This window comes from Bufo gargarizans, chromosome 4, assembly GCF_014858855.1.
Source record: "Bufo gargarizans isolate SCDJY-AF-19 chromosome 4, ASM1485885v1, whole genome shotgun sequence".
Classification (NCBI taxonomy): domain Eukaryota; kingdom Metazoa; phylum Chordata; class Amphibia; order Anura; family Bufonidae; genus Bufo; species Bufo gargarizans.
Window position 1 is genome coordinate 324,014,056 of NC_058083.1, and position 22,073 is coordinate 324,036,128.

A 22,073-nucleotide genomic window follows, 5' to 3' on the forward strand; every position below is an offset into this window, starting at 1 on the left:
AGGATTCTCCATAACGGCAAGCCAATATGGGTTCAACTTGAATCCTAGCCCCCTTATGGCCTTATTCTCCCCAGTGCAAACCTCAATTAGTACGGGTGAGTGGTCCGAAACGGTTCGTACTCCATATCGAATCTTGCTGATATTACTCAAATTGCTCTCATTAGTGAGTGCTAGATCAATCCGAGACATTGCTCTCCCCCCCCTGCTAACGCAGGAGAATACTCTCTTTCCTCCGCCAAGATGTTCCCATATATCTACCACTCCTACCTCTAAACAGAACTGGGGCAACAAGGAGTTACAGGGGTTCCTCCCCCGATCTGCATCTAAAGTAAATCTATCCTTGTTGGGGTCCATAACCGCATTGAAGTCTCCCATCAGGATTAACCGGCATTCTGGTCTATTTTCAGCAAAAAGCAATAGCTGAGTCAGGGGGTACATTGAGAATGGAGGGGGTATATAAAAGAAAGCCAGAATGTAACTGTGGCCATACAGCTTGCCGTGTAGGAAAATGAATCTACCCTGATCATCTATGTAGGATTTTATAAGGATGAAGTCTACAGAATTATGAATCAGGACTGAAACGCCCCTAGAGGATCCACTAAATGTGGAGTGGTAAGACTGGGAGTGCCATCCCGTTGTCAGACGGCGCAGGGTTTCTTTAGTAAGGTGAGTTTCTACTATACATATAATTGCTGGAAGATATCTTTTTACTGCATCCATAATAGCTTGCCTTTTAACCCTTTCCCCAAGCCCTCTAACATTCCAAGATACAATTCTAATAGACATCAATCAAAAAAAAGAAGAGAAAAGAAAAGAAAAAAAAAAAAAAAAAAAAAAAAAACCCGCCTGCAAGGTGTGTTCCCAGCCCCCCCCCACCCTCCCAACCCCCTCTCCATTGATCCGCCCGAACTGCTCAGCGAACCTCTAACCCCCGGCCACTCTCCCTCAGCCAAGCCCCACCCCCCAGCATCCCCTCAAACATAATATTACGCGATTTCAAATGCCTATTTGATCGATCCAGTCTGACGCTTGTTGTGGTGTTTCAAAAAACAAGGAAGTCCCATTGTAGATCACTCTTAATTTCGCTGGGTACTGTAAAGAATATTTAATATCCTTTAGCGCCAGGCGCTTCTTTATCTCTATAAAATTGCGTCTCTTTTCCTGAGTCTGACGAGCAAAGTCAGGAAAAAAGAGCAACCTAGAGCCCTGATATTCAATGGGAGTACATTCTCTAGCTCTTCTTAATATCATATCCCTATCAACGGACAATAAAAGTTTCATTAAAATTGTGCGCGGCGGCCTCCCTGGAATAGGTTTTCCTCCTGGTATTCGATGAGCTCTTTCTATTTGAAACATAGAAGAAAAATTCTCGCTGCCTAGATTGTGTGTGACGACATCTTTGAGTTGCTCCTCTAACTGCCGGCCCTCAGCCCCTTCCGGGAAACCAACTACACGAACATTGTTCCGCCTTGACTTATTCTCAAGGTCCTCCAGCCTGTGTTGTAGCACTTGGTTTTCTGAGGCGAGAAGCAAAGTTTGAGATTTTAATGTGGCTATATCGGTTTGCAGTAAAACAACAGTTTTTTCCACATTGAGAACTCGGTCACGGATCTTTGCTAAATCTTCCCTGATTAGGGTGATATCGCTCTGCACTGAGCCCAATTGGGTGGACATCCCCTGCACCAGGGAGCCGTTGTTTTCCACGGCAGAGAGGATCTTATCTAATACCAATGGATCATATTCTGTTCGCGTTTGTATAGGGCAACCCTCCTCTACAGTCTCCTGATCTGCCTCCATTGATCCGTCCTCAGAGGGTTCCTCAAACTGGGGCGTTTTAGCATTTTTCTTCACATTAGCAGAGGGTTTAATTTTAGATGGATTTTTTTCAATAGGGAAGGGTGATTTCAAAAACTTATCGATCTTGTTTTCTGGTGTTTTAGACCCCAATTTAGTAGCCGAGGAGTCCACTGATCGTCGCTTTGGGGCCATTCTCTTCCCTTTTTTTTTTTCCGGCTGGTTCTCTCCCTTTTTTATTAATTTTCCAGTTTCTTTATATCCCCCCCTTTTTTTTTCTTTTTTTTTTTTTTCTCTCTTTTTTCTTCCTTCCTTTTGTCCCTGTTAATTTCACACCTCACTGCTTCTTTCTTTTTCCTCCTTATAGCTTCTCTCTCGCCTTATTCTCCCCCTTTTAACCGCTTCCTCCCCCCCCCACCTGGCACCGCAAAGGGAAAGCGGAAAGAGGCAAGGCACAGAATATACGTCCTCCCAGCAACTCGGCAACACAAAAACCAGCACTATACGAAAACAAGGTCAACCAAGGCTGTGTTCTCACGTGTCCAGAAATGGCCAGCAGTCCAGGTTGCAGGGAGACAGGAGAGGAGAAGCCGCAGGCAGAACAGCGTGGTCACCGGATCCAAAGCAGGGAGAAGACAAGAGACAAGGGCCAGCCAACGAGGAAAGGAGAAAGGAGGTCCCCGGAGCAGCGAAGCAGCTGAAGTCAAGCACAAGCAGAAGGGAGAGCCGACAGCACAAGAAGAACAGCGGAGGGTCCCGTACAGCGCGTCCAGCACCCAAGCACCGATGAGCAGCAAGTAAGGTAATCCAGGATCCAGGAGCCGCATCCAGCACAGAGACGCCGCTCAGCGCATCAATGCTTCAGCGTCAGCTGTGCAGCATCGGCTAATCAGCTGATGGGTAAGCCGGGAGCCTGAGGGGAAGAGGCCGGCGTGGGAGAGCGAGACGTGCTGTGTTCACGTCATCCCGCCGTGGTCTCCCTTTGGACTTAAAGAGGACCTTTCACCTGGAAAAACATTGCGAACATTTTATGGCTGTATTTTTATTTTTGAGGACTTTGTCCCAGTTAGACCTATGGCCTCTCTTAGTTGGCTTTTTTGAAGTTTGGTATTTTTGTACCTCCCTGTAGAAATGCTCTTTTGAATGATAAATGGAAAGTTATTACTTTATGGTCATCATTTCCCAGGTGTCCACCAACCTGCACGTCTGTTCTGTCAGGCCTATTGGTTAATACTAAGTCCAGTATGGCCGTCCCTCTAGTCAGGTCCTGAACCAGTTGGGAGAGGTAATTATCTTTGGTTATTGCCAAGAACCTGTTTCCTTTATGAGATATGCAAGTTTCAGTTTCCCAGTCTATATCTGGGTAGTTGAAGTCCCCCATAATAACCACCTCATTATGATCTGCCGCCTCGTCTATCTCGTTTAGTAGATTTTCTGTGGACTCTGGTATATTAGGTGGTTTATAGTAAACTCCTATTAGTAATTCATTACTGTTTTTAGCTCCATGTATCTCTACCCACAGTGACTCCACATGTTCATGTCCCTCACTTATATATTCCCGGAGTGTGGGCTTTAGACAGGACTTTACATAAAGGCATACCCCTCCCCCATCCCCTGTAAAGGGGACTTTAATTTCATGCCAGTCATCCTCAATTTGTGTTATCTCCACTGTGCACTAGTGGTTTGAGTGGTTTGAGTGACAAGGCCTAAAACATAACTGACCGCCTAGGCAACATCTTTTATATATTTTTTATTTTTTTGGGGGGGGCTGGTTCAATGCCTCATGAGATGATAGCTGCATGACCATGGAGAAGTGAGTGATGAGTTGGGGTGTGAATGAATCTTGAGGCTCTGAGTCTGGGATCTGGTCTGTGTGGCTCCTGAAAGGTGTACCTAAGACTAGGGCTGCACGATATGGGAATTTTCTGAGATTGCGATTAGGGCCCTAAAAATTGTGATAACAGTATGCGATGCAATAACTTAAGGGAATTGTGCTAGAGGTCTATTTGCTTGGATTTTCAAGGCAAAAGCACACACAAATTACTGATAATGCTGAAATGTCGTTATGCTCAACTCAAGAACTGAAATGCACAGTGTTTTTCAAAATAAAACATCTTTTACTAAATTAAATAACATATTTACATTACTACAAAAGTACAAAATACAAAACTTGCCATTTTCTTAATAGCACTGCACAGAACAGATAAATAAAATAGAATAAATAAAAGAACATTTGTTCATTAAAATAACGACTTTCCTCCAGCCCCTCCTCCCTCCCCACACTGTAACTTATGTATCGCCGGCCGCGCTGTGCAGCATAGCGGCCGGCGATACATCCGTGTCGGCCACGTAAAAAGTGAACCATCGCTTTGTAAGGTGCACTGCCATTTTCCCTCCACTTTTGGGGGGGGGGGGGGGAGAGAGTTTCTCTTATAAAGCAAAAAATATGGTAATATAATTGCAGCATTTTTGGGTCGGCCAATTGGCGATTGCGATATGGCGATTAATTGCGATTGCTTTGGCGATATATTGTGCAGGCCTACCTAAGACCTACAATTTAATAATTGCAATATAAAAGAAGAAAATTTCAGTTATGTCACCTATTATGCCATGCACTTTTTTCACAAACACTCATTTATAATCCTTGTAAAGAAACAAAGAGGTAAACCAGGGTGTGACCTGTGCATGCACAGAAGCTAAACATTTGCGGCCAACAGCACTGCAGTAAACAACCTTTTTAACCAGAAACCAGCAGTTAACTTGTGTACTGACTTACTTTCACCCTCTTCATATATATAGATCCCCAGGCACACAAACAGCCGTCTGTCAAATAATAACAGCTAACATTTAGCAACCACTAATTGCCTCATGACTACCTGCTTGTGTCTCATCTTACAATGCGTTACTGTGTGCTGAGCTACAGTTCACAGATTTTCATTCAGTCATAATTGTAATTGCTACCATACTTTGGAGGCCCCAACTCTTGGAGATCAGCATCATTTCTAATTTCAGATGAGTGCTCCACCATAATGAGGGCTAAAAAATTTTAAAAGAGAAATTTCTCATCGGACAAACGAACTACGGTAATTAACTTGCATATTTTACATACAGTACAGACCAAAAGTTTGGACACACCTTCTCATTCAGAGTTTTCTTTATTTTCATGACTATGAAAATTGTAGATTCACACTGAAGGCATCAAAACTATGAATTAACACATGTGGAAGTATATACATAACAAAAAAGTGTGAAACAACTGAAAATATGTCATATTCTAGGTTCTTCAAAGTAGCCACCTTTTGCTTTGATGAGGGCTCTTTCACATCTGCGTTCTTTTCTTCCGGCATAGAGTTCCGTCGTCGGGGCTCTATGCCGGAAGAATCCTGATCAGGATTATCCTAATGCATTCTGAATGGAGTGAAATCCGTTCAAGATGCATCAGGATGTCTTCAGTTCCGGCCCGGAACATTTTTTGGCTGAAGAAAATACCGCAGCATGCTGCGCTTTTTGCTCCGGCCAAAAATCCTGAAGACTTGCTGCAAGGCCGGATCCGGAATTAATGCCCATTGAAAGGCATTGATCCGGATCCGGCCTTAAGCTAAACGTCGTTTCGGCGCATTGCCGGATCCGACGTTTAGCTTTTTTAGAGTGGTTACTATGGCTGCCGGGACGCCATAGAGTGGAGTTTAGGTCAGGGCTCTGTGCGGGCCAGTCAAGTTCTTCCACACCAAACGCAGCTAACTGGGGTTCATGCTGGAACCAAAAATGACCTTCTCCAAACTGTTCCCACAAAGTTGGAAGCATTAACATTCCCCTTCACTGGAATCAAGGGGCCTGGGCCAACCCCCTATAGCATTATCCCTCCTTCACCAAACTTTACAGTTGGCACAATTCAGTCAGGTAGGTAAATGTTCTCCTGGCATTGACCAAAACCAGACTTAACCATCAGAGTGGTAGATAGAGAATCATGATTCATCACTCAATGGAACATGTTTCCACTGCTACAGATTCAGTTTTTATCTTGTTTCTTTTAAAAAAAATATTTGCTTTTCTCTTCTTTTCTTAGCCCCCCTCCACTTCCCTCAGGGACTTTGAACATGTGATCTTTAGGTTGCTAATAACATACACTACAACTATTGTAGTCTATGATAAATTTGCTGTATTCCTAACATGGTTCTCTGGTTCCAAAATCATTTTTATTTTGTCCTAACAATGCATATTTATAACCCAGATAGAGAACATGTTTTTCATTTATATGCTTCCCTTGACCCTGTCCAGGGATTAGAGCAGCTTTGCAGGAATGTTTACATAGAGCACTTCCTGTTTTCTTTTGTTTCTATGTTTTATTGACCAAATCTAACATGGTTAGTAGTGTGATGTGTTACAGGGCTGACCCCACCTGGCACACTTCAGTCTGAAGTAGCCTTATATCCACCTCCAAATCACTTTTTGCATTGTGATATTCTAGCATCCATAACAACTATATTTTTCCTATCAAAGCAGTTGTTTGGGGGCTTGTTTTTTGTGGGACAGTCTGTAGTTTTTATTGATACCATTGTGAGGTACATGTGGCTTTTTGATCACTTTGTATTCCATATTTGGGAGGTGTGGTTGCCAGATAAAAGCAATTCTGTCACTGTTAATTTTTTCACCATGCGCGGTAAACAACACAGTAACTGTATTCTAAGGATTGGTACAATAACTATGATAAAATATTTATATATCATGTTTTATTCCTTTTATAAATACATTTGTTCATTTTGTATTCCATTTTTGGGAGTCAACTTTTTAAAAACTTTTTTATAGGGGTCACAGTGTGGAATAAATAATGATAACTTTATTCTGTGGGTTGATAGGACAATACACAATTAGTTTTTTGCATCATGAAATCATTTTTTTTTCCATTAAAAAAATATATTTTTTTCCATTGCCATAATATGTGTGAGGGCTTGTTTTTTGTGGGATGAGCGTCAGTTTTTATTGGTTGGAGGTAAAATATGGCTTTTTGATCACTTTTAAAAACATTTTTGGGAGGTAAAGAAAAACAGCAATTGTCATTGTTTTCTATTTTTTGCTTTGTTCACCATGTGGGATAAGTAACAATGATTTATAGATTGGGTTATTATGGATTTGGTAATACCAATTATGTGTAGTATCCTTTTTTTCCAATTGTAAAAGTATGAATTTTTTAAATATTTTTCTAGATCCACTTGAGAGCTATGAACCTGCAGTGTGCTGCTCACTAGAGATTAAAGATCAAGCCTGTAGAGGGGAAAACTAGTCAAATAATGACCAGATATAGTGCTATTCCTCATCTGTACAAATGTACTACTGAACTATATTACAGTCTGCCTCTGCCATCCTGTAATACTGATTTAGTAGGAATAATAGATTCAGTTTAACTGCATAAGAAATGGAGAGAAGGTTAGCTTTAACGGGCATTCTAGTTACCACAGATTATCCCTATCCACTGAACAGAGGGATAACTAACAGATCATTAGGGATCCAACCCCATCATGAGAATAGTGGGTCATTTTCCTGTCGTAATTGAGCAGCAGGTTGAGCAGTGGTTAGCCCTTACCTCAGTCATCCCCTTTCCACTGAAAGTAACCAAAATATTGGTTAGTACCGTAGGGTTGCACTGGGTATCGAATTATTGATACCCAATCAATACTTTTGTACCGGTATTGATTCGATACCTAGATTTACCTAGTATCACAGAACATGGCAAGTGCTGCTCTCAGCGCGCGCCATGTTCCCTCAGCAGCACAGGTGAAAGAAGCAGCCTCTCCCTCCCGCCTGTGCTGCTGCCACCAATGAGGAGAGAGAGGGGAAGAGGAGGGGCGGGGCTGTGGCCACTTTAATACAAATACAGGGGGCAGGTGCCGGAGGCAGAATCACATACCCAGCCTCCATGACAGGGACCTGCGATCAGCGGCAGTTAACCCCCGCCGGTTCCGGCTATATGATTCTGCCACCACCACCCGCCTCCTGTATCTGTATTAAACGCGAGTTATCTTCATTGGTGGCAAAGTGGCTTTATTGGTGCCCCCCCCCCCCCCCAGTATTAAAGTTATTGGCGGCAGTGGCCTCCCCTCCTCTTCATCCATTGGTGGTGCAGTGGTAGCTTCTGATCGGAGCCCCAGCAGTGTAATCGCGGGGCTTCGATCGGTTAACATGGCAGCCAGGATGCTACTAAAGCCCTGGCTGCTATGGTAAGCTCCCTGCTGCTTTGTGCACAAAGCACAGTACAGCAGGGAGAGTGTAAAGTCCTATTCACCCTAATAGAGCTCTATTAGGGTGAACAGTACAAGGTATTTAAAGATCCCAGGTTCTAGCCCATAAGAGGGAAATAGTTATTAAATAAAAAGTAAAAAAATAAAAACATACCACAATATTAAGTATAAATCACCCCCTTTCCCAATTTTACATATAAAATATATAAATCAATAAATAAACATATTACATATCGCCACGTCCGAAAAGTCCAAACTATTAAAATATTTTTTTTTAAAAAGTTCCTATGCTGTGAACACCATAACAGAAGAATTAGCCATTTTTTTAGTCACCTTGTCCCCCAAAAAATTAGGATAGGACTGTTCGATTAAGGGCCAATAAAATGCGGAATGGCTTTTTGGATGTTTTATTTTTTTTTGCGTAGTGTTAAATGGTATCGAGTATCGCAATACTTTTTTATGGTATCGAAATCGAATCACAATTTTGGTATTTTGACAACGCTAGTGTACTGTCTCTTTAACATATCTAAATGCACACATCAAAAGATGCCTTACCTCCTGGTACCTGCTCCATAAAAATCTTAATGAATTTATTTTCACTGAATGAGCCCAAATATTGGACAATATTCTTGTGTTTGAGGTGTTTGTGAAGTGCAATCTCTTCATGGAGTGGCTGTGAGTACCTGAAGACGCAAATAAATTTTACTGAACAAATCAAAACATACAAAACAGACAAAGATATCTAAAATAAAAATACATTCCAAAGTCATCAAATTACATAAATTAAATGTCACAAAATGGCTATCAATTTTGACACGTGTTACAGTTTTTAGCAGATGTGGTGACTTTTTAAATACAAGACAATTGTAAAGGAGAACCAAGGCTACTTTCGCACTAGCGTTCGGGGCTCCGCTTGTGAGCTCCGTTTGAAGGCTCTCACAAGCGGCCCCGAACCCTTCCGTCCAGCGCTAATGCATTCTGAGGGGATGCGGATCCGCTCAGAATGCATCAGTCTGGCACAGTTTGTCCCCCGCTCCGCTCAGCAGGCGGACCCCCGAACGCCTAGCCGTACAATGTAAGTCAACGGGGACAGATCCGTTTGAATTTGACACAATATGGCTCAATTTCAAACGGATCCGTCCTCCATTGACTTTCAATGTAAAGTCTGGACGGATCCGTCTGACTAACTTTAACACTTAGATTTTTTTTTCTTATTTTTTTCTGAAATATAATGCAGACGGTTCCGTTCTGAACGGATCCCATCATCTGCATTATAGGAGCGGATCAGTCTGTGCAGACACCAGACGGATACGCTCCAAACGCAAGTGTGAAAGTAGCCTTAGGCTGCTCATGCATGTTCGTGTTCAGCTCAAAATTTGTTTATCCGACACCTATCTTTCCCAACCACCTCATAAACATGTATACAACAGGAGATCTTCTCAGCTATGTGGTATTTAACCCAACCAACAGAAGAGGACAATTTAGGAACTTTAAAGCGAATGTGTCATCAGAAATTGGCCTAAATGTTTAAATCACGTTTGGTTTCAAAGAATTTTTTATTTTCCATTTCAATATCTATGTTTAAACAATCCTGCAGTTTTTGCACTGGCTACTAAGGCTGCACGCATGCTTAAGTTCTCAACGGGGACAGGTGAGAAAAGCACAGCCACACACCTATAGGGGCTGCCTATCTCCCCAAGAACAAGAAGATGTTGCAGTCCAAATTGCTGGATCCTTCTCTCCCCTGACATTAGCCCTCGGGAAGATTAGGGCGGCCTCCAGACATATTAATACACATTTATCAAGGGGAGAAAAACAGAACTGGATCGCACATCCACAATGCTATGCTTTAATCTAATTAAACTCACTTTTCAGTGCAATATTAAGTGTACTACCCCCTATACTGCATGTTGTACAAGAGGCATTAGTGTACATTTCGATCAAAAGGCATAAGCCCACTCACCATGTCAAGGTTGCCTCTTAGAGTGGGACCTACTCTGACAAATAGGCGCAGCACAGTGTGGTGACAACATGGCACTGCCCTAGTAGGCGGCAGGACCCAGGAGTAAACAGCAACCCTACTATCTGACAATGCCACCCAAAGCACTCGGTCCCACTGACACACCATCACAGCACCACAAAAACTAAGGTCACCACGCAGTACTGCACCATCTGAACAGTCTAACACAACATGTCCTTTGCTATCAGGAACTTCAGGTCAATTACCACTTATATGCAGACTCCTGCTAAATGAAAACCACCTGTACCGAATGGGAGGAGTGCTGATACCAGTAATAAAGAAAGAAAGTTAAACATGCATATATCAAGAGGAGAAAAACAGAACTGGATCGCACATCCACAATGCTATGCTAAGCTCTAATTAAAGTCGCTTCTCAGTGCAATATTAATTGTACAACCCCCTATACTGCATGCTGTACAAGAGACATTAGTATACATTTTGATCAAACGTCATAAGCCTACTCACCACGTCAAGGTTGTCTTGTTTTTGTGGCACTGTGCTGGTGGGACCCAGTGCCGTGGGAGGCATTGTAAGATAGCAGGGTGCTGTTTGACTCCTGGGTCCTGCCACCTACTAGGGCCTATTAGTCAGAGTAGGTCCCACTCTAAGAGGCAACCTTGGCGTGGTGAGTGGGCTTATGCCTTTTAATCAAAATGTACACTAATGCCTCTTGTACAGCATGCAGTATAGGGGGTTGTACATTTAATATTGCGCTGAGATGTGAGTTTAATTAGATCATAGCATTGTGGATGTGCGATCCAGTTCTGTTTCTTTTCCTTTGATTAATACACATTAGCTGGGAACCAGGCAACATACACCTAATATGTATACTGAGCTTAAAGGCAATGTGTCATCAGAAAATAATCTATTGATTATTGGAAGTACCGATATTCAGTATTTTGCACATTATTGGTATCGGCATCTAAACTTGCCGATAAGGTGTATAAATCCAATACTAGTGAGCGCTTATGGAAGCGCTCATTAGTATGCATCAGGTGCCGGGAGCAGGAAAGAAGCGCAGAAAGTGCTTCCGATACTCACCCTCCCTGGTATTCTTTGATGTGGCCCGCACTGCACTGTCCTGACCCCGTACAGCGTCAGGACATAGTGCGCACACTATGACCTGACGCTGCCCGCTGTCAGGTGACAGTGCAGCGCAGGCCGGAGAACACAGGGAAGTGCAACACCGGACTCGGAGATGAAGAGGAGCCGCGGCGCAGGAGAGGTGAGGATTTTATTTTATTTTTTATTCATCTGAGGTCTGACAGGGGTTAAAGTCAGTGAAAAGGGGGTGGTGGTGGTGGTGTGGAAATTGGCATTTGGCACTAGTATATTATAAATTAAATTATAAATTGACTACCAACTAAGGGCTTTATTAATTTATAATTTACCTCTTTGCAGTGAAGCCCCCTCCACCTGCTAACTGTTATTCCTTTCAAACAAGTCAAAAAGATTGGAGAAAGCCTATCTGCACCACTTTTAAAGAATTAGACACATAAGTAAATCTGGGCCCTATTGTTTATGGCTGTAAAACATCTGCGGGGAAATACTGCATGACAAAACCATGGCACATTAACACTTTAAAGATTTATAACTTTTACACTCATGTAGAGAATGAACATGGTGAACTGGAGGCAGCTTGTAATGTTCCTTGGATCATGTTCAGGTGATACAAATAAAACATTTTGTGTACTTTGAACTGATTATATTCAGCATATCCTGTTCTTTTAGTTGGGCTGGTATTCAATAAGCAGCCTGGCACTGAATATATGACATTATCTGGTTAAACACTGCCCATCTGCCCAGCTGTGTGACTAGACAACCCTATGGGAAATATTTGTCTGCTCATATTCACTGCAATACTGTTTCACTCTGACTCAGCATGTCATGATTAATAAGCCAAGAATGCAGAATGCTGCTAGATATTAACCATTGAATGAAAATATGTTTCAGATCATGCAGTAGATTCTCAAAGGGAATGTGTCATCAGAAAATGACATTGTTTCTATCAAAGTTTCCTGATAAACACATCTTTAAAGATTTCTGGTGATTTAATTTTTTTTCCAGGTCATTATCCACATTGTTTTTAAATGTGAACTCCTGCAGTTTTCACAGTGGCCACTAAGCCTGATAATAGGCTGACACTTCTAGTTCTCTAGATCTCATTATCACAAAGAGCAAATCGAGCTTCGGATGATAAATCCGAAGTCCATTCGTTAAAATACTAAATTATACAATTGGTTTTGCTCACCGTATCCTAAAAAATGGAGCACAGTCCGCTCCCTACCACCAGAGCATCTGACAAAGTCTACAGCATTAAATAACATAATTGGCTCACATAAAATTATACATTTATTAGCTAGACATACTAAACACAATTCAACATATCATATATGATCCAATGGTCTGTATAAGAATATAGCTATATTCCCAACATATCAACTAATATACCTTCACTATAAATGCAATAACACACAAAGATGGTGCCAAAAAATATAAAATATAAAAAAAATAGATAGATCTTGGTCCCACTTCTATATCATGGGGAGCTCTCGCATGTATATGAATAAAATAAAATTTGAGGATAAATACTGCTTTAAAATGGTTGTTTCAATTGTCTGTTTGTTTATCTGTCATATGCTTTAAACTGAATTGTTTGTATCAGTTTTAACCCCTTAAGCCCTATTTCACCTTAAGGACCAGGCCATTTTTTGCAAATCTGACCAGTGTCACTTTAAGTGCTCATAACTTTAAAACACTGACTTATCCAGGCCATTCTGAGATAGTTTTTTCGTCACATATTGTACTTCATGACACCGGTAAAATGAAGTAAAAAAAAAAAAAAATTTGGGAAGATTTGCAAATTTCAAAGTTTCAGTTTCTCTACTTCTGTAATACATAGTAATACCCCCCAAAATTGTGATAACTTTACATTCCCCATATGTATACTTCATGTTTGAATTAGTGACCCCATATAAGAAACTACACCCCTCAAGGTATTCAAAACTGATGTTACAAACTTTGTTAACCCTTTAGGTGTTGCACAAGATTTAATGGAAAATAGAGATACAATTTAAAAATTTCACTTTTTTGGCAGATTTTCCATTGAATTTTTTTTTTTCAGTTACAAAGCAAGGGTTAACAGCCAAACAAAACTCATTATTTCTGGCCCTGATTCTGTAGTTTACAGAAACACCCCATATGTGGTCGTAAACTGCTGTATGGGAACACGGCAGGGCGCAGAAGGAAAGGAATGCCATACGGTTTTTGGAAGGCAGATTTTGCTGGACTGGTTTTTTTGACACTATGTCCCATTTGAAGCCCCCCGATGCACCCCTAGAGTAGAAACTCCAAAAAAGTGACCCCATTTTAGAAACTACGGGATAGGGTGGCAGTTTTGTTGGTACTAGTTTAGGGTACATATGATTTTTGGTTGCTCAATATTACACTTTTTGTGCGGCAAAGTAACAAGAAATAGCTTTTTTGGCACTTTTTTTTGTTATTTACAACATTCATCTGACAGGTTAGATCATGTGGTAATTTTATAGAGCAGGTTGTCACGGAAGCGGTGATAACCTAATATGTATACAATCTTTTTTATTTATGTAAGTTTTATACAATGACTTCATTTAGCGTCTTCATAGTCTAAGAGCCATAGTTTTTTCAGTTTTTGGGCGATTATCTTGGGTAGGGTATGATTTTTGCGGGATGAGATGACAGTTTGATTGGTACTATTTTGGCGTACATGCAACTATTTTGATCACTTTAATTACCTTTTTTGGGAAGTAAGGTGGGCAAAATTTCAATTTTCTCATAGTTACATTTTTTATGGCGTTCACCGTGCAGGGAAAGTAACATGACCGTTTTATAGATCAGGACGTTACGGACGCGGCGATACCTAATATGTGTAGTGTATTTTATTTTTTTAATTTTTATTCAGTGATAAATCTTAACTTTTTTCACTTTTTTTACTTTTTTTTGACCCAGACCCACTTGGTTCTTGAAGATCCAGTGGGTCTGATGTCTGTATAATACAGTACAGTACACTATATAGTGTTTTGTACTGTATTTTACTTACACTTTGTCTGAACAGATCTATGCCTTTAGCACAGATCTGTTCAGCACCATGGACAGCAGGATGCCTGAGAAGGCATCCTGTTGCCATGGGAACCTTCCCCGTCTGCTCAGTTGTGGCCACAACTTCGCAGACGGGGAAGGGTATGGAGGGGGGCTCCCTACCTCTGTCACCCCATCCTGTCTGGGGGCTGCAAAGGCACAGCAGCCCCCCGATGGGAGAGGGAGGTTGCTCCCTCACAGTTAACCTTTTCCATACAGCGGTCTGTGTGGACCGCGGTATGAAAAGGGTTAAACGGCTGACATCTGCACAGATGTCAGCCGTTTATACCAGAGTGTCAGCAATGTGCTGACACTCTGGTATAAACCACTGACCACCAATGAATTTTTAAGAGGAGGAGGGCGGGGGATCGCATTCCCGCCTGTCGCACCGCCCCCACCACCCACAACTAAAATTATGCAGGGGGGCGTGCAAAATCTACATTTTAGGCACACTAAAGTTTCTGATCCCAATCAGAAACTGCAGCAAACCGCAGGTCTGAATTGACCTGCGGTTTGCGGTGATCGCTGATACAGGGGGGTCACATGACCCGACCCCTGGCGTTGTGACAGGATGCCGGCTAAATGATTTCAGCCGGCATCCTGTTCGGATTAACCCCCGGGGCGCCGCAATAGCGATTTAAACTTAGGACGTACCGGTACGCTCTGAGTCCTTAAGGATTCGGGAAATAGGGTGTACCGGTACGCCCTAAGTCCTTAAGGGGTTAAACCATGTTGAACTTTCCCACGTGTTATTTTTCATATATCCGAGTTCTCACTACCGGGCTTCAACATGGTTTAAAACTGATACAAACTATTAAGTTTAAGGCCACATGCATACGCAAACCGTGGATCCGCAAAAACACGGTTGGCGTCCGTATGCATTCCACAATTTGCGGAACGGCACGGACAGCCTTTAATATAACTGCCTATTCTTGCCCACAAAGCGCAGACAAGAATAGGACCGGTTATATATTTTTTTTGCAGACCACGGAACAGAGCAACAAATGCAGACAGCACACGGAGTGCTGTCCACATCTTTTGCAGCCCCATTGAAGTGACTGAGTCCGCATCCGTGCTGGCAAAACTGCGGCTCGGATGCGGACCAAAACAACGGCCGTGTGCAGGAGGCCTAAAGCATATGACAGATAAACGAACAGACAACTGAAACACCCATTTTAAAGCAGTATTTATCCTCAAATTTAATTTTATTCAAATACAGTACATGCGAGAGCTCTGCATGATATAGAAGAAGTGGGACCAAGATCTATCTATTTTTTTTTATTTTTTGGCACCATCTTTGTATTTTATTGCATTTATAGTGAAGGTATATTAGTTGATATGTGGGGAATATGGCTATATTCTTATACAGACCATTGGCGTATATATGATATGTTGAATTGTGTGTAGTATGTCTAGATAATAAATGTATAACTTTATGTGAGCCAGTCATGTTATTTAATACGTTAAAATACTTACGGTAGTTTGAAATGCTGTTTCTGTATAGCATTAAAATGTATGGGCTCCATGCAGGAAAACTTTGTCTCAGCCGAAGTTGTGCGAGACTTCGGTGAATAACTTCGGCATTCCTAGTGGCTTTGGTACTGACTGGTACCCCGGTACTGAACCCGGCAGAGACAAAGTTTTCCTATATGGAGCCCATACATTTTAATGCTGTACAGAGACAGCATTAAAATGAAGCTTGATTAGCTCAACCCTAATCACCATCACTGATAGCTGACATTACTTCCCGTGAAGTGACCTTTGCTTAGGTCACAGAGCATGCCTAAAAACACTCTCAAATAGAAAGGAATGGCTTATCTCTAGACTACAGGTTCCTTTGGGTCATGTGGCTGCTGTAAAGCATATTTATGAATGCTGTTTACAGCAGCCTAGACAAGACGGCCACCCCAGTAATCATATCCTCAGTCCTAAAGTTCAGGCACCTATCAGAGACCTCTGTGCTGAAGACCTGGCCGCCTACTTCACAGAGAAAATAGAAAACATCCGGCATGCAATCAGCTCCCAGCCACTGTTATTGATCCCCTTCTCCCCTGGCTCACTGTCAACGTTTGACCCAGTCGCTGAAGAAGTCTCCAGGCCCCTCTCTTCTTCTCGTCCTACCACATGCTTTTTTGGACCCCATTCCCTAACACCTGGAGGCTGTCACCACTCACCTAACAAAAATCTTCAACCTCTCTCTCTGTTCTGGTATCTTCCCTTCGTCTTTAAAAACACTGTATCATTACTGCATTAAAAAAAAAATAAAAAAAATATAAGTCTCTTGACCCTGCTTACTCTCAAAGTAAAAGATGACCTCCCGACAGCAAAATGCAATGGTGACTACTCTCTGCAGCTTTTGACACTATAGACCACCATCTGCTACTCATCATGCTCCAATCTATCAGCTTATCTAATCTGCCCTCTCCTGGTTTTCTTCATATCCTCTGAGACTATCAGTGTATCATTGGCTGGCTCCACTTCTTCTCCTCTCCCTCTTCCTCTTCCTGTTGGGGTTCCTCAGGTTCAGTCCTAGGCGCTTTCATCTTCTCTCTCTACACAGCCCCAATCAGACAGACCATCAGCAGATTTGGTTTCCCGTACCATCTCTATGCTGATGACACCCAACTATATACTTCATCCCCTGACATCATCCTTGCTGTATTACAGAACACCAGTGACTGTCTCGCTGCCATCTCTATCATGTCCTCTCTCTACCCGTCTCTAACATCATGTCCTCTCTCTATCTGAAACTTAATCTTTAACCTGTTGGGGACACAGGGAGTACAGGTACGCCCTGATGTAACGGTACTTAAGGACACAGGGCGTACCTGTACGCCCTGTGTATTTTTGAATCCCGCCGCGTGGCGGGCGGTGATCGGAACTGGGTGACTGCTGAAATCAATCAGCAGGCACCTTTGGAAAATGCAGAGGGGGGTTCTGTGACCCCCCTGTATCGGTGATAGCAGCAAACCGCAGGTCAATTCAGACCTGCGGTTTGCTGCGTTTCAGGGTTATTCGGGTCTCCGGTGGCGCGATAACCCGGAGAAGGATGGTGATCAGTGGTGTGATAATACACCACCAATAACCATCCTGTGATCCTGAGAGGTGATAGTGACAAATCACCTCTCAGGATCGCTTCCGATTGGCTGCAGGGCGGGCGGGAGGCTTAACTTACTGCAGCTCTGCTCTCCTCCTCCTTTCTGTGTCCGGTGCCGTGGAAAGAGGAGCAGCGTCCAGCTCCGGAGCCCAGCACCCCCACTGAGCCACCATAGTGCCACCTGGCACTAAAAAGGTACAATAGGGACAGATTAGGGAGAGCTTAGATAGGTAGGGATAGTCAGGAAAAGTTTAGGGAAAAATAAAAAAATAACGTTTTATTTTTGCATCACCCTCATCGGGTGTCTGGGGTCCACAGCACACTCAGCTGTGTGACCCTAGACCCGACCCGACCCCCCCCCCCCCCTCCCCCTCACAGGGGTGCATCAGCTTGCCCACACACACACACATTTTTTTTCTGTGCGTGCGCTGACTGTGGCTGGCACTTTTAGCGTCTGGCTACTGTTAGCGCATCGCCCGCCCCACCGCTGATCAGCGGTCCGAGTTTGAATTTTTTTGTTTTTGTTTTCACAAGGCGGAGCAAGGGGACCGCCATGCCAGGGACCCTGTGGCCCACACTAGTACAAGCAGCTCTGGGGCTCGTACTAGTTTTCCAGTCCACCATATAAGTCCACCTGAGCCCCTACCGGTGAGCTTGCATGGTGTACCCCAGAGGATTTTGAGCCTGTGATTCCTGATTTTGTTGGCCAAACAGGAATCCAGATTACCACAGTGGGCTTCACTGAATATGACTATTTTAGTCTTTTTTTCAGTGACCACTTTGTGAATCTGATGGTGGAGCAAACGAACTTGTACGCCCAATAGTACATTGCTAAACACCCGGGCTCCTTTTTGGCTAGGGCCGGTGGCTGGACTTCGGTCAGTGCAGCCGAGATGAGGACGTTTTGGGGCCTCGTGCTGCACATGGGCCTAGTAAAAAAACTAAAAACAGTGTCAGGCTGTACTGGAGTGGGGACGTCCTCTAACAGACCCCACTTTACAGTATGGCTATGACACGCTCCCGTTTTGAGGCCCATTCGGAAATGCCTGCATTATCAATGTGGCCTCCCTACCCACCCCCTCCAGTTACCTATCCCCAGGGGTCTTACCAGTGGAAACCTGTTGCTGGTCAGATATAAGGACAAGAGGGATGTCTTTGCACTGTCCACAATTCACGGTAACGGCATCACCCCTGTCCCTGTGCGAGGTACCGCGGCAACCATCCTCAAGCCATAACGCCATGCGCAAAACCCGGGCATGGTACAAAAAAAGTTGCGGTCTGCCTTGTACAACTCTTTTGTGCTGTCCTGGAGCGCTGGTAACACAGGGAACCTCGGGAACAGGAGGCGCCCGGATAAAAAAAAAAGAGCAGGGTGTGTCACAGGAGGGGGATACGGAAGGACAACACCACTCAGTGTGACACGTGCCCCGATCATCCGGGCCTCTGCATTGACGGTTGCTTCAGGGAGTACCACACTTCCATGGAGTACTAAATTTAGAATTAACTTCCCTAATTTTAATTCTATTTAGCCACTGACAATCGCCCAGAAAAAAATAAAAAAAACTATGTCTCTTATGACCTAACCCCTCAGATGAACACAGTCCAAAAAATAAAAACGGTGTAAAAAAAAAGGCTTTTTCTTACAGTTTTTATTTAATTTTTTGGACCGTGTTTATCTAAAGAGTAAGGTCATGTGTTATTTTTATAGAGCAGATTCTTACGGACCTGGCAATACCCAATATGTCTACTTCTTAAAATGTATTTTTTGTTTTACACTATAATATCCTTTTTTAAACAAAAAAAATATTTAGTTTCTCCATAGTCAGTCATTTTTATTTTTAGCCGATTGTCTTTAGTAGGGGCTCATTTTTTGCGGGATGAGTGGACGGTTGTATTTGCACTATTTTGGGGTGCATATCATTTTTTGATCGCTTGCCATTATTTTTTTGTCACCTTACATAACAAAAAGTGTAACTTTGTCACCTTACATCACAAAAAGTGTAATAGCAAGCAATCAAAAAGTCAGATTCATCCCAAAAATAGTGCACAATAAAAACGTCCTCTCATCCCGCAAAAAATGAGCCCCTACTTAAGACAATAGGCTAAAAAAAAAAAATAAATGACTCTCAGACAATGGATACTAAAATGATTTAAAAAATAAATAAAAAAAATGATATAATGTAAAACCTAAATACATTTTAAAAAGTAGATATATTAGGTATTGCTGCGTCCGTAAGAATCTGCTCTATAAAAATAACACATGACTTAACCCCTCAAATGAACACAGTAAAAAAAAAAAAAAAGTGCCAAAACTGAAATTTTTTGCCAAATTTTCCATTTAAATCCATTTTTCTGTTATCAAAGCAAGGGTTAACAGTTAAACAAAACTCAATATTTATTGCCTTGATTCTGTCATTTTCAGAAACACCCCATATGTGGTCATAAAATGCTGTATGGCCAGGCACAGAAGGAAAGGAGTGCCATATGGTTTTTGGAACGCAGATTTTGCTGGACTGTTTTTTTTTTGTTTTTTTTTACACCATGTCCCATTTGAAGCCCACCTGATGCACCCCTATAGTAGAAACTCCATAAAAGTGACCCCATTTTGGAAACTACACCCCGCTAGGTATTCAAAACTGATTTTACAAACTTTTTTTTAACCCTTTAGGTGTTCCACAAGAGTTATTGGCAAATGGAGATGACATTTCTGAATTTAAATTTTTTGTAATATAGAGCATCCAAAAATCATATGTACCCTAAAAATAGTCCCAACTAAACTGCCACCTTATCCCATAGTTTCCAAAATGGGGTCACTTTTTTGGAGTTTCTACTCTAGGGGTGCATAAGAGGGGCTTAAAATGGGACATGGTGTAAATAAACCAGTCCAGCAAAATCTGCCTTCCAGAAACCATATGGTGTTCCTTTCCTTCCGCGCCCCGCCGTGTGCCTGTACAGTAGTTTACAACCACATATGGGGTGTTTCTATAAACTACAGAATCAGGGCAATAAATAGGGCAATAAATATTGAGTTTTGTTTGGCTGTTAATCCTTGCTTTGTTACTGGAAAAAATGGATTAAAATAAAAAATTTGCCAAAAAATAGAAAATCTGAAATTTCATCTCCATCTGCCAATAATGTTGAATACCTTGCGGTGTTTAGTTTCCAAAATGGGGTAATTTTTGGGTGGTTTAAAGATCATTATTATTAATTATAAAGATCATTACTATTATATACCGGAACAGAATAAAAAAAATCTACCATCAGAAAACAAAAACGCATAAAAAAAGAATATATTTCAGTATCTACTTTTCATTAGGAAAAAATATAGGTGAATAACATTTTGGAGAAGAGCTGTAATTGTAACAATGTTGACAGGCAGGAGTGGGCTTGGTATTCCTGGGTTCCCAAGCAAAGTTATGTCTGGGGGCCTTAATCACGACGGCCAGCCTGGGCCGTCTTCTACTCCCTGAGGTATACACTGAAATGGTGCCCCCACTCCAATGCAAATTTCTCAATCTAAACCATACCCCCCAGTCCTATTGCTAAAGGCATATTTTAATGGGACATTACGTACGGCACTACATACATCTTAAATCCAGAGACGTCTCTTTCGATGTAGATGTTCTCTTCCTTTATCTTCCCCATTCGGACCAGATCTCCATGCCAAAGTATTGCAGTACACAGACATGTTAGATTCCTCACTTTTCCATCATCTTCCCCCTCTTGGTGCACCAACAGTACTACAACAGTGCACCCCAATACCGTGCCTGCTGTGCTCACCAATGCCCCCATATACTACACGTCCATAATAAAAGTGCCATAGAGATAGTCCTCATAGTGCTCTTAAAAGTTCCACCAATAGTAATAATTCTATCCCATATTGCCTTCACTAGTAGCAGTGCCCCCACAGTGTCTCCCATAGTGATAATGCTCTCCAAGAGTGCCCCCATTAGTAGCAATGACCTCCATATTGTCCTCAATAATAATACCCCACAGTAACCTAGTAGTAATAATGTAGGTATATTGACCCCCTATAATGCCCCCAGTACTGCCCCTCATATGTTTAATGCCACCTAGTATTTATAAGGCCTCCAGTAGTGGCATTTGTATTTAATACGCCAAGCATGTTTAATGTCCCCAGTCAAGCCCTCTGTATTAGTAGAATGTCCCCCAGCAGTGTGCTCTTTATTTATAATGCCTCCTATATTTTTATAATGCCCCCACTAGTGCTCCCTGTATTTTTTTTCTACAATGCTCCCAGTAGTTCCCCCTGTATTTTTATAATGACCCCAGGAGTACTCCCTGTATTTTTAATGCCTATATTAGTGCCTCGTTTCTCCGCCCACTATATCCCACCACAGGCGGTGCAATGATGTCATCATGTGACGTGACAAAGTCATCACTCTGGCTACAGATCCAGTGAACGAGGCCTCCTGCTGCTTTATAGGCGTCAGGCCTACATATTATTTATAGTTGTTAAATCCGACTGGAAACATCTGACTGTTATTTTACAAATCTATTAAAAGATTACGGTATATATTCGAAATAGGCCTTAGAGACCAGGCCTATTTTCATTTTTCCATTTCATTTTTATTTAATAATTATTAGCCCCCTTTAGGGGGCTAGAACCTGGGATATTTTGTCTCATTCACCCTAAAAGAGATTCTGTTAAGGTAAACGGGATTTTGACAAGCTCCCTGCTGAGCTGTGCCAAGTGCATAGTTCAGCAGGGAGCTTACCATAGCAGGCCTAGTAAGCTTTAGAAGTGTCCAGGCTGCCATGGACACCGATCAGACTCGCGGAATTTCAC

At 42.3% G+C, this 22,073-nt stretch overlaps 1 protein-coding gene across 1 annotated transcript in view; it reads right to left on the reverse strand.

Moving 5' to 3' along the window:
- The window catches only part of MAP3K5 (mitogen-activated protein kinase kinase kinase 5), a 185,903-nt gene that overhangs the window by 36,915 nt on the left and 126,915 nt on the right, over positions 1 to 22,073 (reverse strand). The window contains exon 16 of the mRNA XM_044289658.1: positions 8,586 to 8,713. Within this exon, the coding sequence (XP_044145593.1) occupies positions 8,586 to 8,713 (128 nt within the window). The remainder of the gene's footprint in view (positions 1 to 8,585; positions 8,714 to 22,073) is intronic.